General features: G+C 41.7%; 1 protein-coding gene across 6 annotated transcripts in view; it reads left to right on the plus strand.

Annotated features, from left to right (window-relative positions):
• The window catches only part of LOC115636549 (S-adenosyl-L-methionine-dependent tRNA 4-demethylwyosine synthase TYW1-like), a 132,545-nt gene that overhangs the window by 79,062 nt on the left and 31,962 nt on the right, over positions 1-21,521 (plus strand). For all 6 annotated transcript variants that reach the window (XM_030536789.1, XM_030536792.1, XM_030536787.1 and 3 more), the window contains one exon: positions 19,285-19,395. In XM_030536789.1, the coding sequence (XP_030392649.1) occupies positions 19,285-19,395 (111 nt within the window). The remainder of the gene's footprint in view (positions 1-19,284; positions 19,396-21,521) is intronic.

Consider the following 21,521-nt stretch of genomic DNA (forward strand, 5'->3'; position numbering starts at 1 on the left):
CTGTCTTCCGACAGTGGCCAATGCCAGGCGCCCCAGAGGAATGAACAGAACAGATACTCATCAAATGAGCCATCCCCTGTCACCCATTCCCAACTTCTGGCAAACAGAGGTTAGGGACATCATCCCTGTCCATCCTGGCTAATAGCCATTGATGGATATATCCCCCATGAACTTATCTAGTTCTTTTTTAAACCTTGTTATAGTCCATTAATAATGGCCATGGAATGGATGCAGAGCCGATTTGTGCCCTGCATGTGGATCAGTGGTTGGATTCCCACTTCCTCAACCCCTGCTTAGCTCCCTGTGCAATGCTCATTCTGGCTGTATGGTATGTGGGGAGAGGAAGAGGATTAGGTGAATTTCACCGCAAGATCTGAAGTGCTGGGATGGGAGCTGGATAGCCCAAGTATTGCCACCTGCAACAGATAGTCTCAAAAGGCTCTTTGAAACATACATTCAGGGCCTAATCCTGCAGTGTGGCAAATGTCCTCTGCACTCATTAAAATGAATGGGAGTACCAAATAGGATGAGTCTTAGGGTTTGTCTGCACTGCATCTGGAAGTGTAATTTCCAGCTTAGGTAGATGTACATGAGCTAGCTTTGACGGAGCTAGTGCACTAAAAATAGTGTAGCCATGGCGGCGTGGGCAGTGGCACAGGCTAGCCACCCACGTACAGTCCTGCATAAGACTCTAGGTAAATACTCGAGGCAGCTAGCATGTACCACGACGCACGCCACTGCAGCTATGCTGCTATTTTTAGCATGCTAACGCGATCAAAGATCATATATACCTACCTGAGCTGGAATTGACACTTCCAGCTGCAGTGCAGACACCCTCCAGGAGAATCAAAATGTTCTGGATTCAGGGCTTGATACAAAGCTGAACAGGGTTGATGGAAAGGGTCCCAGGAATGTTGAATTAGGTCCTGAATGAGAAATGTTTGAAGGTGGGGTTATGCCAGCTGCCAGTGGTAATACGTAATTTCTATCTAGTCCTTTTCACCATGGATCTCAAAGAACCTAGCAGCTCTAAAGACAGGTACAATTCCATTCACATCCAAGAACTGAGCACTCTCCTTTTTTCTGAAGTATGGCCTGCCCCTGCAGACCATGCATGGTAGTAACTGCATAGGTATAGAAGTCGACTGGATCAGAGTGTGAGCTCCTTCGGCCCCAGATCGTATCTTCTTGCTTGTCTCTAAAGCATGCAATTGGTACTAGATAAAATTATGTTCTTTTAAAATCACATGAGCATTCTGCTGGAGCTATGCTTTTAATAGGATGGGCAATTAAATTTTTTAAAGTCCATTTACCTTTTATAATAATCATTATCTAAGATTGTAACTACTGGAGTAATATAATGGCACTACAAAAGCAGCTGCCTTCAAAGCTCTCTTAATCAACAAGACATAAAACGTATCTTCTGCTTTGTTTTTAGTTAAATTCAATTGGCAGAATTACAGCAAGTCAGGTCTTTTAAATCTTTTTTTGTTTTTAAGGTAAATTAGACAACCCCCAAAGAAAAATACTCATAAATCTCTTGCTTCGTAGAGTGTTAGAGAGGTGTTCTATAAGGTAATTATATTTTTATGGCAGGTTAATCTGTGCTTTATTATTTAGTCCTTGCAGCTGCACTGCTGGTTTGTTGTTTGCGTGCTATCCCTGTTCTTTTAACCATAATATTAACTTGTCATACTTTAGTCCGTTTGACATGCTGATATGCCCCGCATTAATCATACATAACATGTATTATGTTATTGGCCACTACTTTCAGTGAACCGTTACTGTGACACAGCTGAAGTTTTGTCAAATTGTGAAAATCTTTCATTTTAGTAGACATCATGCCTCTTAGTGTTTCATTATCTTGGCATCATTGTCATAGGATTATGTAAAATGCAGAGTTACTCTTCCCCCTCCCCACATATTCCCAGTTGGCATGTAAAAAATAAGAAGTCTGGACGTTGCAAAAGATTGTCTTTGCATAAGAACATATCAGATCCAAGGGGAGCTGAAAAGTCATTTTCTTTGGCCAAGATTTTTCAACAATAGGAACCTACAGTAAGCCTTCTAAGTCTTTAGCTGGGTGCTCTGGTATGGTGTACCACCCCTTTATGGGACAGGCTGGAGTTCACAGCCAAGATAGCCTGGATGCAGTCCAGGAATGCCCTGCCCCGTCCTTGGGACTGGGTTATATAAACAGGAAAAGAAAGCTGAGCAAGAGATTGGGGACCAGAAGCCAGGCTGGCTGACAGAGGACAGGCCCCAGGTTACCGGCCTGTAGACTGTTTTGCTGACTATACATTTCGTGGCTCTGAGTGAAGGGCCTTCTGAACTGGGTTAAGTGACTCATTCCCCAGCTTGACCCCTGGAAAAGGGAGAGAGCCTGCTTGCCATCTAGAACAAGAAGAGAACTGGGATTGTTGCAGGTGGCTGGGATCAGTTTGGAGACCTTCTTAGAAGTGACTTTTATTTTTTGGGGGGGTTATTTTTTGGCCTCCCACTTTTTGGATCTTCTACAGGCATGTAAATAAGTGTCTGACTTTCAAAAGTGCTGAGTACCCAGCAGCTGCCAGTGGAGCTGATGGGTGCTTTGCAATTTTGGAAATCAGTCTGCTTATTTATATTCCTAACTATTGACTATTTTTAAAACCTTTGGCCCTGGTTTTCATTTAGATTATTGCAGAGGATAATCGCATCTGGCTGGATTATTTCCTTCTTTCTCTTTGCTCTCTCCTCCCCCCACATGAAGTTCCCCCGCATTGTTTGTCAATATACTTTAAATGTTGCTCTTCAGTAATGATAATGATACCTCGTTGTTATACAGTGCTTTTCATCTTTCTCTCCCAAAGCACTTCACAGGGATTAAAACCGAGGAACAATTATTTTTAATGTTTCAGTTTTTTAAATAGCATTTTCATAGTCTTAAACCGTACATGAAACTTTTTCATTAAAACCTTGCGTTGGTCATGTAGAATCAGAACTGAGTTGGTATTCCAGCTGGAGTTGTAACCAGGGTTCCCAGGACAGTGATATGGGGAGATAATGTTTTACAGATCCACCTTAAAATTGAGGGCTGACCGTTTGAGTTTTGTTAAAACTGCAGTGGCTCTTTTCATGATAATAGGTTGGTAGCCTTGATGTACTGGCCACATTTCAAGGCTGATTACTTTCCAGCTCGCTAAATTGCCCATGAAATTTGAATTGGAGATAGTGGTCGTCATTTCCTATTCTGAATAGTTGCTGCCTGATGTTTTAACAGCTGCTGTATTCCACCCTAGTGACTGCTGCTGTATTTCATTGGTTGGTAAAGCGAGTCCTTTATGCATAAAGGCCCTGATCTTGTGAATACTTGGGCATGGATTCACAAAAGGATCCCTGTTCAGACCTGAATGGAGTCTTATTACTAGGGTGCTTGTTCCCTATAAGTATGTCTATGCTGCAGCTGGGAGGTGTGATACCCAGCTCGGGCAGAGAGACTTGTGCTAGTTATGCTCAAGCTAATATGCTAAAATAGCAGCATGGATGTTGTGGCACAGGTGGTAGCTTGGGGTAGGTTTCCGAGTCCAAGGCAATCAAGTCATGGGTCTAAGTGTGGGTGACTAGCCCAGGCCACCACCCGTGCCGCAATGTCCACACTGCAATTTTCAACACAGTAGCCTGAGTAGATCTAGCTCATGTCTGTTATCCAGGCTGGAAGGCTTCATTCCCAGCTGCAGTGTAAACATACCCTACAAGTTCTCCTGTAGCTCAAGCCTTGTGTTTTTGTAATAACGTTATAGGATTGGGCCACGTGTTAGCAGTATCCATGCTGCTCCAGATACTTGTCTTCTCTAATGTTGGATTTACCTAATTTCCCCAGAGGAACTGAAATATAATTGTTCCTGTCGTCCTGTTTTTAACAATAAATCTGAAGTATGTTTTTGCTGATGGCTGCATATAATTTGGTTTGCTGCTCTTCTTTTATTTTCAGGAACATTGCACTTGATTTTCTACTGTAAATATAAATTTTGCATGACAGTCCCCGGGAGCCAACCTAGAAATAAAAATCTTTCTTAATCAATAAAGGAAATTTGGTAAATGATTTATAGAGATAAGTATGTTAAAGTGGAAAAAATAGTGAGGACTCTGAATCAACTTAATAAAACAGTTTTCAGGCCTCAGCACAAATGTTTAGTTAACATTTTATTTCCAGGGATTTTTAATCAAATAAACAGAACAAAGACTACAATTGGTATAACAAAATAGGGATAACAGTTTACAAATATTAGTGTATAAGTAAAATGGGTCACAGAGAATTTCCAAGTTTAGTGTTACAGATTTGGTAGGTGAGCAAGATACAGGAATCATAGTTGGTTCTCTACTTTTTTTAGTTCTCAATCTAGCAAAACTCAAGCACATGCTTAACTTTGAGCATGTGAGTAGTTCCACTGACATGCTTAAGTGCTTTTTGGATAAAGGTCTTGGTTAGGGAATTGGTAGTGGTATGTTCCCAAAGCATCTCTGTAGATTATTTTTGCCCTTTCACTGGAAGGAATGTAGATTTGGCCAGTAACAGTTGGGTTAAATGAACTCCCATCCAAGAACCAGATCTAAAATGTAGAAGAATTGACTGCAGGATTTTCCACCTTTTTAATAATTTACAAATACACATTTTAATAAATGGATTTCTCTGCACTGATAACAGGGAAATATATTGAGGCTGTAGAGGAATGAGAAATGGTTTTATGGAGTTCAGCCTTGGTACCTAAGTAAAACAAAAAACAGATAATTAAAACTGAAAATTTTAAAAATCTGATTTGCGTTGTCTATTTGTCCTGGCTGGTACAACTTTCTTGTGTAGTGAAGCCCTCGGTATTTACAGGATCTGGTCCCTAATCAGTTTGACATTTACTTAGTCAATTTCACTTTTGATTCTTTTCCATGACTAACTCAGTGCAGGGATGGTTTGGAATGCAAACACTGTAGGGGTATCTGTGTTTTGGAAATAAAACTATAATTTTTTAAAGGAACATCTCAGGTGCTCTTTGACATTATAAACCTGGGGTCAAATCTGAACTTAACACTGGCCTTGTCTTCACTGCTTAAAAAGATATTTTTTTGCAGCCTGGTAACAAAATCCTCCCTGGAGAAGATGGAGTTAACCAGAGATCAGCACTATACCCCTGCCTCGGGCTGATCCTGCCAAGGTTATCTGTCAGTAAAAATGAAGGGCCTTGTCCTCCCTATGGTTTTTATTGCCAAAGAGCCTTTTTTTTCTATAATTTTTTTAACCAATGAAGACAAAGCGCTATGCTAGAAGCTGTACAGCTGTGCCTTGGCAATGCGTCTGATGAAGATGTTCTATGCCGATGGGAGAGTGCTCGAGAGGCATCCACGAGAGGTGGTAGCTGTGTCGGTGGGAGAAGCTGGAGTGTGTACAAACCCCAAGTTACTTTAAACTGGCATTGAATAACAAATGCCTGATGAATGTATGCTTTTGGATCACAAGTAATGGTAGTTACACACAAGATAGATAACCTGTTCTGTTTTTGCCTGAATGACTGTGTTGGACATTCTAAAGAGAGGAAGTGAAACCTCACTGCTATGTGCTACTTGAGTTAAACTTTTAAGGAGTAGGCTTGGTGGTATAGTTCACTTGGGATGGTGTAGTCTGAGAGCCTGGAAACTCAGGTGTTTTAGTGAATTAGGGAAAGGCTTGTTTGAGCTCTTCCAGAGGCTGGGAGTTGAGCCTGGATGAATCAGATGGGGCCATTTTACTCTCAGAACCAAGAATCTCGCTGCTAAGACTCTGTCACCAGGTTGTTTTATAAAAGTTTGGAGGCTTCTGCATTAAAATTAGGGGCTGAAAACTGGGAATTGTTGACCTCATGACCTTTGAATTTATTTGCTGTGTCTTGGATTTATTGGTTTTATACGTGTTGCTTATCATAAGTTGATGCTGTGCTAAAGCTTTCTATTATAGTGTCAGAAGGGTAGCCGTGTTAGTCTGGATCTGTAAAAGCAGCAAAGAATCCTGTGGCACCTTATAGACTAACAGAGGTTTTGGAGCATGAGCTTTCGTAGGTGAATACCTACTTCGTCAGATGCATGTAGTGGAAATTTCCAGTGGCAGGTATATATATGCAGGCAAGCTAGAGATAATGAGGTTAGTTCAATCAGGGAGGATGAGGCCCTGTTCTAGCAGTTGAGGTGTGAAAACCAAGGGCTTGCCAACTACAAAACCAGTTTCTCCTCCCTTGGTTTTCACACCTCAACTACTAGAACAGGGCCTCATCCTCCCTGGTTGAACTAACCTCATTATCTCTAGCTTCTTGCATATATATACCTGCTTCTGGAAATTTCCACTACATGCATCTGACGAAGTAGGTATTCACCTACAAAAGCTCATGCTCCAAAACCTCTGTTAGTCTATAAGGTGCCACAGGATTCTTTGCTGCTTTCTATTATAGCAAATCCCTGTAACAAGTGATTGCTGCTGTGTGATAAATTGTGGCATCTTCAGAGGGCTTGCTACTCCAAAAGTTAACCTTGCCTACTGCTCCCATGTTTATAATAAACGACCTGCCAAGGGTACCAGGAATGAAACAGTGGTCCTAGAGTTGTGCATGTGTGTAAGAATTTAAGCCATTGTATATTTTGATAAGGGTTAGTACCTGGCAATTCAGATCCTTTTAAAAAGTTGTCTCAGGCTAGGGTGCAAGTCAAGGCTCTTTATCCAAGAGAGTGCAGGAAATACTAATGAAAAATCTGGAAGCTGGTTTCTGCAGTAGCTTCCTATTCATAATCTAATACCTACAAAGTATCTGCAATGCTGGAATAAGACAATAGTCATTTTCATGTAGGATTTATGTGTTTTAATCTTCCACAAGTCTTTTTTTCCCATTTAAGCAAAGCTACCTTTGCAGTTCATTTGTACCACTTACATTACTTATTTAATTCCACTAGGCACAGAATATGAATTTACTTTGAAGACCAGGTAAATAAAATGTCTTATTTTAGTATAGAGACAAGGCGGGTGAGGTAATATCTTTGATTGGACCAACTTCTATTAGTGACAGAGACAAGCTTTTAAGCTTACACAGAGCTCTTCTTCAGTCTGTTTATATCTAAGGAAGGTATATAACTATTCAGAAGATGCGTCTGATGAAGTGGGTATTCACCCACAAAAGCTTATGCTCCAATACGTCTGTTAGTCTATAAGGTGCCACAGGACTCTTTGTCGCTTTATTCAGAAGAGTTTGCTTTAAGCAGTAGAATAGAAATCTCATACAGTTTGGGTGTACTGAATACTTAACAGTCTGACTTGTGACTCCATGAATATGTTCAGTTCACTTTACCAGAGGATTCTCACACTTTAATGAAGGAGGGTGTTAAATCAGCACATGCCTGACTGAATGCCTGATCCTGCCCTCCCAGGGAGGAGGAAATTTCTGCAGGCATCTCTCTCCTATTGTGGGTTTCCCATGAAAAAGGCTAAGGTTGCCCCAAATCGGTTGGAGCCTGGTGGTCTGCAGAATGCCACGGCCCACTGTGTGTAAGCCCAGAGTGCTTCTACTAGCATTGGCCGTTGTGGGCCCTGCTTTTGATTCCCTAGTAACACAGCTCACTGGTGCGAGCGGCGAGTTCTGATTTGATAGCGCTTTGCTCAGATATGCTCAAGATGCAAGGCAATTGGGAGTCAGGCCTGAGGTCTGATCCTGAGCTGCTGAGTACTTACAGCTCCCACTGAAATCAGTTGCAGATGTTCAGGATCAAGCACAAGCTTCAGCACTGCTTTTGTACCTCGTGTTATGGATTCTGTGCCTTTCCCATCCCTTGAAGGGAAATTTTTCCTCTTGCCCCTAACTGTACCTGTGCAGGGCCATTAATAGTAATAATTGTGATATACATTTCCCCCTCCCCCCATCAGAGATTAGAACTGGCATGTTCTGTGAAGAATAATTATATCTGCTCTACAAAAAGATGAACGTTAAGATGGAGGGAATTAAAAAGAGACAATAAAAAAAAAAAGCCAGCCTAATCCCTCTTGGTTATTGAAGCAGGAAGGGAGTACTTTGTCAAGCTGACATGCAAAAACTACATTAACAAATTCTGGAATGATGGATAATAAAGAGAGCACTGTCTCCTATATTGGCTTTAGCTGATTGCTGAGCTTCATGGGATAGTTTGGCTTTGCGATTTGGACAAAGTCAAAGCTTGTACCCACAACAAATGCTCACTTGCAAATTGTATGGGATTGGAAAGCTTCCTGACACGGTTGTAAAGTGAGATTTAATTGCATGCTAAAAGTCCAGTAAGTTTCTGTGTCCAACATCAGTGGTGATTGTCAGTTGTGTTCTCTGCCTCTTTAGTAGTGAGACATAAATTCTTACCCTACTGATGGATAACAGGATTCAAAAGTCTGGAGAAAAAGGTTTTATCTTCTTATCTACTGGGTAATAACTTAGGATTCCAGCGTTTTTTATTATAGGATTTTTATTGCATTTTGTTCTCTGTGCCCCTCATTGGCAATTGGAAGATGCAATGTTTTAAGAAACGAATCAGTTGTACGATGATAATCTAACAGGAACAAAAACAACAAGGAGTCTGGTGGCACCTTAAAGACTAACCGATTTATTTGGGCATAAGCTTTCATGGGTAAAAAAACCCCACTTCTTCAGGTGCAACGGGAATTTAATAGGAAAATGCTGTTTTTCATCAAGGTTCCTATTGCATGGAGTTGTTTGAAATGTGTTTTCCTTAAGTAGAAGAGCCGGAGTCATTTAGAGTTATAGGGTAAAAATTTCAAAAGCACCTACATTGGTTAAGCTCCTGAGTCTCATTTTCAAAAGAGACCTAGACACTTTGGAGTCTGTCACTTTGATGATGATGATGTTGTTCATAGGGTTGCTAACCCTCCCAGTTTCAGCAGGAGTCCCCCAAATTGGGCTATATGTCCTGGAGACTACTGAAGCTAATCCAGGAGATTTTAAGCTGATAAGTCTGGCGGCACAGCAAGGCTAAGGCAAGCTCCCTGCCTGTCCTATCCTCGCCCTGCTCCCAGAAGCAGCCGGCACATTCCGGGGGGGGGGCGGTTAGAAGTGGGTCTCCGCATACTGCCCTTGCCCTGAGTGCTGACTCCGCAGTTCCCATTGGCTGGGAGCTGCAGGGGTGGTGTTTGCAGGCAGGGGCAGCGTGTGGACACTCTTGCTTCCTCCCCAGGGGCTGCAGGGATGTGCTGGCTGGTTCTGGGAGCAGCATGGAGCCAGGGCAGGCAGGGGAGCCTGCCTTAGCCCCACTGTGCTGCTGACTGAGAGTCGCCTGAGGTAAGCGCCGCCCAGCTGAAGTAGGCACCCCTCACCCCCTCCCGCATCCATCCCCTTACCCCAGCCCTGAGCCCCCTCCCGCACGCAGGCTCACTCCCAGAGCCTGCACCCTGCACCCCTCCATGCACCCAAACTTCCTCCTAGAGCCTTCACCCTGTCCTGCACCCCAACCCCTGCCCAGCCCGGACCCCCCTCCTGCACTCAAGCTCCTTCCCAGAGCTTGCACCCTGCCCCCACTCCTGTACCCCAACTCCCTGCCCCAGGCTCAGCCCGGAGCCTCCTCCTACACTCCAAACCCCTCGGCCCCAGCCCAGAGCCCACATCTCCTCCCTCAACCCACCCCCTGCCCCACTTGGGTGAAAGTGAGTGAGGGTGGGGGAGAGTGAGTGACAAAGGGAGCGGGGATGGAGTGAGCGAGGCGGGGCCTTGGGGAAGGGGCAGGGTGGGCAAGGGTGTTTGGGATTGTGTGATTAAACAATTGGCAACCCTAGTTGTTCATCATGAGTAAAATTCAATAATGAATGAAATTCGTAAGTGTCATAAGTGCTCTGGCTATATAGAAATATACTAAATATAGAGCTGTTATAAATAACTCATAAAGTATGTGGATGTAGAAAACTACATTTGCGTTGTATTGCCTAGGGAATACTGACCAAACACATTTGTAAAATCTACATTGGTATGTCAGTGTTATGTTGACAGCATACACGCAGAAGTCATAAAATACTCTTTTTGGAAGATTGTAACGTAACGCTCCTTTATTTCTTAGAATCAGGACCCTTAACATGCAAGAACCAAAAAAACAGAGACAAAGGAGGCTGCTCCCTAATGCAGAGTCCCGCAACTCATCCCACCTTGCTCTGAGCTGACTCTTTGCAGACTGACTGCTAAAGAACCAGAGTGTACTTTTCCTTACAGGGGCCCAGAATCTGCAAGGAGTACAAGGAAAACTCCTGAGAATTTAAAGTGGCAGCTTATCATTTTAACAGTTTTCAATACTGCCCAGTCAAGAAATATAAAAACACAAAATAGATCTGTTCGTGTACTGCAAAGAGACTAGTTTACTGTAGAAGGAACTCCTTGGTTTATGCATCTGGTTTTGTTACTGGAATGAAGCAAGTCTAAAGAGTTTTCCCTACATGCTACTGAAAAAAAACTTCATTATCTCCATGAGATTGTTAGTGTAAAAAATAGTCCTCTAGGAGTTTGTTGTTCATTTTTTTGAGAATAGTGGACCAATAATTTGTAAAATGCAGTTCCCCCTCTGGAGCCATTTGTCAGTAAGAATGATTTATAATTGCTGATGAATGCTCTCATATAGTCAAGGATATATTATCTCAGAGTACCAGACTGTATTATATCAAGGATACACTTTATTTCAAATGTGGCAGCTCACGTTCTTAGGTAGGCAGACATTATAACATATTAGTAATTTTCTGAAATCTCAGCCTCTTTCAATGTATTGATTTTAAAGTTGATCTGACTCTTATGGCTGTGAATGGATTTGCTTCAGTATGCTTTACTGCTCATTTCTTCTGCTGCACTCTCAGCTGTTCATTAAGATCTGAATCAGTTGGTTATCTAATCTACCTTGATTATAACCTTGTGATGAAGGGAACTATTTTTTTTTCCTTCTGTAATTGTGCCCCATGACTGTAGAATGCACTTTCCGCTGCTGTTGATAATTGTTGGTCTAGGTTGACATTTTAAACCAGGCTAAAGGAATGTTCCGTATGTTTGCTGCTGCTTTTAATTGTTGCTAATTATGGATGTTTTCATAGAGCTGAATTGTACACTGCCCTCAACTCCCCCTGTGAAGGGTGATTTAGAAGAGTTGTGTTTTGTATTACTGGAGCAAGTTAGAACTATTCATTGGCATATGTTGTTTTCTTTCTCCAAAGTGACATGTTTGTGTCTTCCTCCTAGATGCCATTTCTACAGCTTTTAATTTCCTGATTTAGCTTGGTCTGTGTCAGAGGAATTCCATTTAGAAGAAGAGCATAAAGTTTTTTGCAGCCTTTGTCAGATTGTGCTAGTTCCAATAAGCAATGTTAAGTGGCGCTGTTCCCTGTGTCATTGATTTTGGAGGATGGTGAGCATAGATTTTTAAATAAAACTTTTGCATTTTCACTCCCTCAAATTTCTTCTTCTCAACTGGATTATCACTTGGACAACAGTCTGTTAGCTTGTATTATTCATAACATTTTAACTAGAGTTACTGTGATAGCTGTCTGAATTGAAATACTGATTGCTTTTCCTGGGAACATAAGGCATGTAACATTAGACAGTAAATGTTAACATTCCAGTGTGTTGGATTGTAAACTCTCAAAGTGTAAAATGTCTTATTCTATGTTAGTTCAGTGCATACTATGGTGGGGTCTGTACATAAGAACGGCCATACTGGGTCAGACCAGAGGTCCATCTAGCCCAGTATCCTGTCTTCCGACATTGGCCAATGCCTGGTGTCCCAGAGGGAATGAACAGAACAGGTAATCATCAAGTGGTCCATTCCTTGTTACCCATTCCTAGCTTCTGGCAAATCATCACTGCCCACTCTGGCTAGTAGCCATTGAAGGGGTCTCTATATGCTGACCTAATACAAACACTAATAATAGTATGATAATATGTGGCTATTTTTGCTTGGGTTAGTGCTGATGATTACATATAAGGATTGTTCACATGTAACGCATTGTGGGATTGGGCTCTTAGTCATTTTTATATACTTTTTTTTTTTTTTTTAATGAAAATGTGAGTGAGATTAGTTTTATATTGCCCTCTGGATGTACGTTACTTCAGTTGCGGTATAAATTCCTGATGCTAGTTAACTTTTTTCCTGTCCCGTTGGGCAAGATTTCAGTGTTCTTCATCTGTTTCTCTCAGAGCCACTAATGATTAGCTAATATTTTTTTCCAACAGTTGGGTTGTTAAAATGATCGATAATATACGCTGACTGCAGTTATTAAATATCAGTCAGATCTCCCGTTTAAAAAGTACTTTTCCTATACTTGTAGCAGTTTCAGTTTCACAAAGTGGGTGAAGTGTGTCAGACTTTTTAAAACAGACAAAAATTTAGATGTGAATGTACCAGTTGAGATCTAGGTGACAGGAAACCAAACAACTAATCTGTACAGTACTTCATTATTACAGAAGGAAATCTGCATGGGCACAATGGGTTTATCACTTTCCCCAATATAAATTAAAAAAATATTTAATTTCCTTTATGTAAAATCCTCCTTCCACTTTCAGAATTCTGTGGCTCTCCTTTAATCTTTACCCTCAATTAAAAACACCTCCTGTCATCTCTTACTGATGCAATGGGCACTTACACAATTTCAGTGTGCTTTTTTATTAGATTTACTCTAATGTATACTTAATGGTATTATAAGGTGTTGATAAATTTTGGGAGAACATTTTACGGGCTTTTCCCAAGGATCTTGCTACAAACCAACAGTAATCAAGTGGATATCACATTCCAAGTAGATACTACAGCTGTGCATGATGCCTTGTGAATTGCACTTGTTTCTTAAATCTTTGGTTCTGTTCTGACCTGTTAACACTTTAATTAGGCTAAGGGGCATGCTACCCCTGCTCCATATAGTGGCAATTACCATGATTTTGCAAAGAGATTGTCACCCCATTTGTGTCTTGGCAAATTTTGTTTTCATTTTTATTTTGTCATCATTAACATACAGGACGTTTTCATTCATGTATTAACAAATATTATAATTCTTAGCCTGTATTTGTTTACATTGAAAATATGTTTTTGTGTTTGGTCAAATTCTGTGCATTTTTGTTCAGATTCCCCAAACTGCTAACCATATCTCATAAAATCTAGCTGATCCTGATATAAGGCTGTCTGTCTTTTCCCCCTGTCGAACGGATTTCACATACTTCATTTTTCCATCTCCATGCCACTAATATTGGGCAATCTGTCCTTTTCCAAAAATGGGCTGTTGTGGATCTGGCTTCTGGCAGTAGTTGTGTTTATCAATGTGTCCTTCCTTGAGCCAATAACCTCCTTTAGACTGTAACCTAGTAGAATTGCTAAGGGTTCGGTGAGTAGCCTAAATGGAGTGGGTAGTTTTTCTTGACTGGTATTCAATGTGCCTATTCCAATGGGGATTACTGAGACTGTGATGGAAATCCATACAAACGGGCGTTTCCACATTTTAATGAAAAGTTTCTGTTGGGGCTTTAACCTCTGGACAGGGTGGTATCTTCCTTCTCTGAGTCACTAAAGATTTGTGCATGTGTATTATCAGAATGTTGCATTTTCTGCACACACAGCAGAACTGCACTGGGCCCTGTTCTTGTTGTTTTTATATGACATTCCAGCATTACTTCTAGACTTAATTCATGCAGGGCACACAACTCACTGATTGCATTTGGAATGTATTCTTCCTGATTTTGGCCCTTTGCATCGATGAGCTTGTATTAAGAGCCATTAGTTTACTTAACATTACGTTGAAGCTACACATTTATTTTCCAGTCCCAGCTGACCCTTGGGGAGCAATTTCTGATTTAATTGGTGTGACAGTCTGTACTCCTATGTTCACCCTTTTTGTGCAAAGAATGCCTTGTGAGGTATCATTTGAAAACTCATAATCTGCTGAACATTATTGTGGTGTTTAAATATGTGTGGTACCATGGTATGTAAAGTTATAAAATTCTACTGTATGACATATTCCAAATATGGAGAAACAGCTTCAAACCAGTTCCCCAGAGACAAAAGGCTAGCCAGCGTCTCAGCCACGTATCAACAAAATCAAATGGACTATTACCTGGTTAAGTGGTCATTCTTTGGCAGGAAGAAGGGTACAAGTTAAAAAAAATTGCATAGCACCAAAGAAAACAGCTTGGAGGTTCCTGTCTGCCAGACCTCCTGTCTTCTGAACCTCAGCTGGAAATGATCCTCAAAGGGAAAAGAGAACTATAAGAAATGGGAAGAGATGCCACAAAATACTCCTGCCTTTCTCTCTGCCTATAACAGCCACAACACCTGAAAGACAAAGAGACAGCTTTGAACTAGGAGTAGGGTTTTGGCTGGAAGGATTCCAGCCAGTGACACTGTAAAAGCATGTGGTGAGGGGCATTTTTGCTTTACATTTACTTAGCTTGTTAAGTTAGAGGTTAGTTGGATTTTACTTTTTAGTTTCTTTGTAACCAGTTCTGACTTCTATGCCTCATTACTTGTAATCACTTAAAATCTTTCTTTCAGTAGTTAATAAACATTTATTGTTTTATCTAAACCAGTGTTTGGATTGAAGTGTTTGGGAACCTTCATCTGAGGTAACAGGGTCTGTGCATATCATTTTCTATTAATGAAGCAATGGACTTTCTATGAGCTTGTATTATCCAGAAACAAAAACGGTGGGCAGTACAAGATGCATATTTCGGGGGAGAGGGGGGAGTCTGACTGGGGGTTTGCTGGTGTGTCGCCCTGTAATATAATACGTGACTGGCTGGCTAGAACACTCTTGTAATATAGCTGGGAGTAATTTACATGCTAGAAGCTATGTGGGAGCAGACCAGGAGTGATTGTTCTCACAGCAAAGCAGCGTAAAAGGCACCCCAAGTTAGAGAGTTGAGGGACACAGCTGGTCAACAGTCCAGATTGTACCCTGGGTAATGTCACAATTGCTTAAAAATGGTCAGGCATGCAATACAGATGAGATTTTACTGAAGTTAAGATTTTTTCATAATCTTTGGTTTCCTTTCCCACCAATAACCTTGTAAAAGATGCTGTATCCTTAGCATTCCCATTGTTCTTTCTCTCTTTCTAATAATCCATTTCATGACCTTGCTATTATCTCGCTTCCTGAACTTTCCTTTTGCTACTTCAGTTATATCACAAAAGCCTTCACCTTACCATTGCCAGAAGGCAACAAGGTTATGAACAATGGAGGGCTTTGGAGAGGACAGATACTTCATTCATGTGAAACCCTGGGCTTAGAAATCATTCCTCCTTCTTGATGTGCCAGGATACTTGTCACATGGACTAGAGTCTTTTAGAAGTGATATCACTTGTTAAAGTAAATTAGATTAATGTTATTATTGTGTCTTCATTGATTATCCCAGCTGTTACAGATGGGCTTTCTACGCAGTGTAACTAGTCCAGAATTTGGCAGCTAACGCGCTAGCTTTCAAGAGGGATGCTGTTGGTTTCCTGTAAAATGTATATTATTCTCAGGTTTCTTCTATAAGTTTTTGTGTTAGCTTATTATATCAAATTGTTATTGATTCTTTATATACTAGGTCCTCACAGAGATGTATCCCTTCAAGGACTTTGTGGGTTCAATTTTTAAGGCTAGCAGTAACATTTTTAAAAGTGCCTTAAAGTCTGATTGAAAATGAACAGTAATTAGGCTGCTAAGACTCAGCTGCTCAAAGGTCTCCAGGCCCATAACTGCCTTTGATTTCAATGGGAGCGAGGGGCATAGTTATCTTGGAGGGTCTGGGCCCAAGTCACTTTAGGCACTCTTGAAAATTTTACCCTTTTTCCTTGTGTACCATGATGACTTTCTGAGGCTTTGTGCTCATAATGGGCAGAAGTGCTGGGACATAAAGGGCTGGATTTTTAAAGGTATTTAGGTGCCTACAGCAGCAGGTAGGTGCCTACCTGCATTTTTAGGCACTTAAATATCTTTAAAAACCTGGCCCAAGATGTTTTTAAATATTAACTAAAGAAGCAATCAGTCTTCAACCTTTGTTTTCAAGCAGTGGCACCCTGTCTGGTTTTGTCTGCTGGTCCTTTGTTAGTAATGACAGGTTTCAGAGTAGCAGCCCTGTTAGTCTGTATCCGCAAAAAGAGCAGGAGTACTTGTAGCACCTTAGAGACTAACACATTTATTTGAGCATAAGCTTTCGTAGGCTACAGCCCACTTCATCAGATGCATAGGCTGGAACATACAGCAAGAAGATATTTATACATACAGAGAACATGAAAAGGTGGAAGTACCCATACCAACTGTAAGAGGCCAATCGAATGAGATGAGCTATTGTCAGCAGGAGAAAAAAATCTTTTGAAGTGATAATCAAGATGACCCATAGAAGGTGTGAAGATACTTAACATGGAGAAATATATTCAATTAGTATAATGACCCAACCATTTCCTGTCTCTGTTCAAATCTAAATTAATTGTATCTAATTTGCATATTAATTCAAGTTCAACATTCTTTCTTTGGAGTCTGTTTTTGAAGTTTTTTTGTTGCAAAATTGGTACCTTCAAGTCTGTCACTCAGGGTATAGCTACATTTGGAATTTCAGAGCGCTGCCCTGATTACACTGACGCTTTACAGCGCTGTATCTTGCAGCGCTCAGGGGGGTGTTTTTTCACACCCCAGTTGCAGCGCTGTAAAGTGTGAGTGTAGCCAAGGCCTGAGTGGTTAGAGAGGTTGAAGTGTTCTCCCACGAGTTGAACACATTTAGTATATTCTGTAATGAACTGGGTAGTGTGTATGTGTACAACTCACCTAAACTGAATGGAATCAGGATGGCTTATGAAATTCTGCTGTAGGCCCTGTAATGCTGACAGCTAGCGGAGAATCTTTTCCAATTCAAGTAGTAAAGGCCTGATTCTTCTGCTCTAGAAACATTTGATTTCTCTCCCTGATGTTTCTTTGAATTTCTGGCCGTGGTATGCAGGCTACTGACAACTGTGAAGTCTTAGGTTGCCATGGATTTGTTGCATTAGCTTTTCGAAGTAAGCCGGTACTCTTGTAACATTTTACAATGTACTCTCTGCCAAAGATGTAAAATGAGTTAATCGAAAAAACAATTTTGCTGGAAAATTGCTCTATAAATAATGTTTTATTCTACCAGCTTCTATTTGGAATATAGTGAAAGATGAAGGAGCTGGGGGAATAAGAGGACAAATGAGCTTTCTCAAAAAATAAAACTAGAGCCTCGCCTTATCTCATAGTTAAGTGGCTTCCTACTTACAAAAGGGTTGTTGCTAGTATCTGCTTGAACAAGCTTGCCCTAAGAAAGGGACTAGCAAGAAGAATTTTTGCTATAAGCTGGGGATGTATCAGTTGGAAGTGACAGAGGAGAAGAAAGACCTGGGTGTATTGGTTGATCACAGGATGAGCTGCCAATGTAATATGGCCATGAAAAAAGGCTAATGCAGTCCTAGGATGCATCAGGCGAAGTATTTCCACGAAAGACAAGGAAGCGTTAGTACCGTTATACAAGGTACTGGTGAGACCATTTCTGGAATACCGTGTGCAGTTCTGGACTCCTGTATTAAGAAAGATGAATTCAAACTGGAACAGGTGTAGAGAAGGGCTACTAGGATGATCCGAGGAATGGAGAGACTCAGAGGTTGATTTGTTTAGCCTAAACAAAAGAGGGCTTAGGGGAGATGTGATTGCTTTCAATAAATACATTAGTGGGATAAATACCATGTAGGCAGAGGAGTTATTTATGTTAAACGCCAATATGGGCAGAAGAACAAAGGGATATCAACTGGCCACCAGCAAGTTTATGCTTGAAATTAGATGAAGATTTCTTGCCTTCCAAGGGAAGCAGTGAGGGCAAAAAGCCTAAGTGGCTTCTAGACTGAACTGGATAAGTTTTTGTGGAGAGGATGGTATGATGGAACTGTCTACAATGAAATGTGGCCCATTGGTGACTGCTAGCAGCAAATATCTCCAGTGTCTGGTGATAGGACAGTAAATGGGGAGAGCCCTGAGTTAATACAGAGACATCTTTCCCAGGTGTCTGTCTGTTGGGTCTTGCCTATGTGCTCAAGGTCTTAATTATTGCCATATTCGGGGTTGGGAAGGAATTCTTCCCCCGCCCTTGTCCCCAGGTCAGATTGGCAGAGACTCCAGGAGTTTTTCACCTTCCTCTGTACCATGGGTCACTTGCAGGTTTAAATCCGTGTAATGGTTCTGTGACTTGAGTCTTTAAACCATGATTTGAGGACATCAGTAACCCAGATGGAGGTTAGAGGTCTATTACAGGAGTGAGTGGATGAGGTTTTGTGTCCTGCAATGTGCAGGAGGTCAGACTAGATGATCGTGATGGTCCCTTCTGACCTTAAATCTATGAGTCTATAAAAAATGAAGCTGCTGAACAGAATCACTTTATTCTTAAGAGACGCACAGGGCCGGTACTATGCATGAGCGTGTTTACTGTGGTCATCCTAGGAAATAGATTAGTGCGATAAGAAATCCCAGTGCTTGGATAGACTGTTTCATCAGTTATTGAAGAGAGCAGCTTTGTGAAGAAAGATTTTGTGGAGAGCAGGTAGAAACCTAGACGTAGTGGTGGTGATGAGATTCAGAGCCAGGATAGAGTGCTGCTGATGAATTGATGTTGGTTTATTTAATAGCATTGCAAATAATACACACTATTTTTAATGGTTTATAGCACAGTCTTTATGGATTAGGTTGTGAATGGGACACACAAATATTTTTTGGTACCAATTTTAATTGTCACTTTTGTTTCCAATAAATTGCGTAACTTGTCACAAGGGAGCTTTTTCTGCAGCAATAGTGAACATAGTGTACCATAGCAATTGTCAGACCCGGACAGATGAAGGCTCCCTCTAGTCTAGTTGCTAGTCTCCATTACTGGCAATGCCGCATGTTTCATTTTCATGAAATAAAATATCCGTATTGCAACTAATTGTGAAATGTCATACCAAAAGGGAAGAAACATTCTTGATTTCTGCTGGAACCAAGTGATTTGTCCTGCTAATTCAATACTCCCATATGTAATTGCGTATGGAGAGAGAGTGTTAGATGCAGTCATTCTAGATCAAAAGTTAGTTCATGGAGCATGGGTTATTCCCTTCATGATCTAGATTACTGCAGTCCTCCCCCCAGTACTTGGAACTAGGATTCTACAATAAAAAGCTTTTTCTTTTTTGGTGATAGTTTGAAGATTGTGAATTACAAAGTAGGAAACCTCAGTGGCTCATTAAGTGGAGTAAAAAGCAAGTGTCACTGAACTGAGTTTTTCTCTCTTTCAGCAACAGCGCACAGTGTATAGACTGACACTGGTGAAAGCTTGGAACGTGGATGAACTCAAAGCCTATGCTGAACTGGTGTCCCTTGGTAAACCAGACTTCATCGAAGTTAAGGTGAGCTGTGAATCAGTGCTTTTCCACTGCATAGTGTCTATTTTTTTTTCCTCTCCACTTTCTGTAACACAATAATTCAAGATTACATGAGCACTGAGAAAATAACTGACACAGGCATGGCTCTCTCACCACAAGGAGGCGCACACTGCTGTATGGCAGGGACTCCTGTCTGGGAATGTGCGAGCCTCTTGTACACACTAGCACAGAGGTCCCCAAACTGTGGGCATGTCCCCCTCGGAGGGCCCAGAGGAATGTCTGGGCATGTGTGGCTGCTGGCCCCTCATTCTGCTACTGACCCCATGCCTGGAGCGCCAAACCTGGGGTCCCAGCTGCCAGCCCTGTGCCTGGGCTTCGCTTTTGGCCCCGTCCCAGCCTTGGCCCCCTTACCTTGTCTGCACCCTTCCCCTCCCCGAGTTGCTGCCCTACTCCTGATCCCAGCTTGGGGAGGAGGGCATGGACGGGGTAAGATGGGGGCACAAGGTAAAAAGTTTGGGGACTACTTCATTAGTACAACCAGGCACCGCTGCCAGTGAGCCTGGTAGCGGCCCCAGTGGGCAGGGCTGGGATAGTACAGCCATGTCAGAGGAATTGCCTGGGATGGGTATGGACTCCTGCGTACGGTGGCCTGACATGCTGCTGCTTTTGCCGCTGTGTTCCTGGCCCAGTCACTAGCCATGGCCCTGCTGGTCTCGCTCGTCATCGCTAGAGTCATCCAACTCCATGGATATTTGCTTTATATCTGCGGATATAAATTTTGTATCCGCACAGGGCTTCAGGCACAGTGCCACCTGGCATAGAGATGGTATGTGGGCCAGAGTGTCTCATGCTTATGTCCTTTAAGGGGATGCAGCATGCATTTTGCCTATCAATAGCAGACTCTGCACAGAGGCCGAAAGAGGTGGGAAACCTTCTTGGGGCTTCTCCATTCCTCTTGTCTGCCCCTGTACATGGCCCTTAATTACAGCTGGCTGAAAATTTTCGCAATGTACAATTTCAACATCAGCTGTATAGTTCTTAGGGCATGAAAACGACTTGTGCATTGGCTTTCTCATTTAAAGATTTTTTTCAGTGCGCATGATACTGTACATGAAGACAGTAGCTAAGTTAGAAGACAAAAGTGGACAGTTCAATACAATAAAACACAAATAATTGGTTAGCGTAGTCACCTAATAAAAATAAACTATCCGCAAACTAGGCGAACCTCCATCTATTGCAGATCCTGCAATAGCCTCCATTTTTCCACTTGAGTCATCACAGAGCTTTTATATTGAATTGTGCTGTCCTGTTATTTTAATGCATAAGAACTGCAGCAGTGTGTATGTCCTTAAAAAATAAGCTTAAATATGAAGCACTCTATTACTTACAGCATTTGCAGGCAGTGCCCATTCAAGATGGGATTTTTCTTTTCCTGAGAACTGCACTGATCTTATCACTGTCTGAACCGAATGGCAGAGCTGTCTATGTATCAGCGGAACATTTTTAGATTTGGGATGGCATTTCCATCTCTTTAAAATGTCATGAAATTTTCTGACACTTTCCTGGAGCTGAGATTTGCTTGACACTTGATTTGTTTTGTTTAGATGGACTATAATTTGTAGTCAATGAAGGACAAACACTTCCTCATGGGTTTTTCAGTGGATTTTTTATTTTTAGTGCTTTTATTTTGGGGCAGGGTTTTTTTAACCCTTTTCTTTCATCTTTCAGTTCTTTAAAATGAGTGTAATATTTTAAAGGAGGTAAATGTTATGCTCCTTAGGAATAAAGCAGCTCACACTAAATTTAGCATTTGGTCAACCAGCAACCTTATTTCTTCCATCCAGTTTTATTCGCCAGTTTCTGCTAAACAGCAGTATTTTAGAAGTGCAGAGGGATTGGCTCAGCGGGGAAGGCACAATAGTTTTCTCCAATTACTGTGCTGTCTCGCTGAATGGGATCACATGGTTCTTCTTTGAGTGATTGCTCATATCCATTCCAGTTAGGTGTGCGCGCGCCGCGTGCACGTTCATCGGAGAAACTTTTACCCTAGCAACCCTGGCGGGTTGGCTGGGCACCCCCTGGAGTGGCGCCGCTATGGCGCCCAATATATATCCCAGCCGACCCGGCCACCCTTCAGTTCCTTCTTACCG

Source organism: Gopherus evgoodei, chromosome 17, assembly GCF_007399415.2.
Source record: "Gopherus evgoodei ecotype Sinaloan lineage chromosome 17, rGopEvg1_v1.p, whole genome shotgun sequence".
NCBI lineage: Eukaryota > Metazoa > Chordata > Testudines > Testudinidae > Gopherus > Gopherus evgoodei.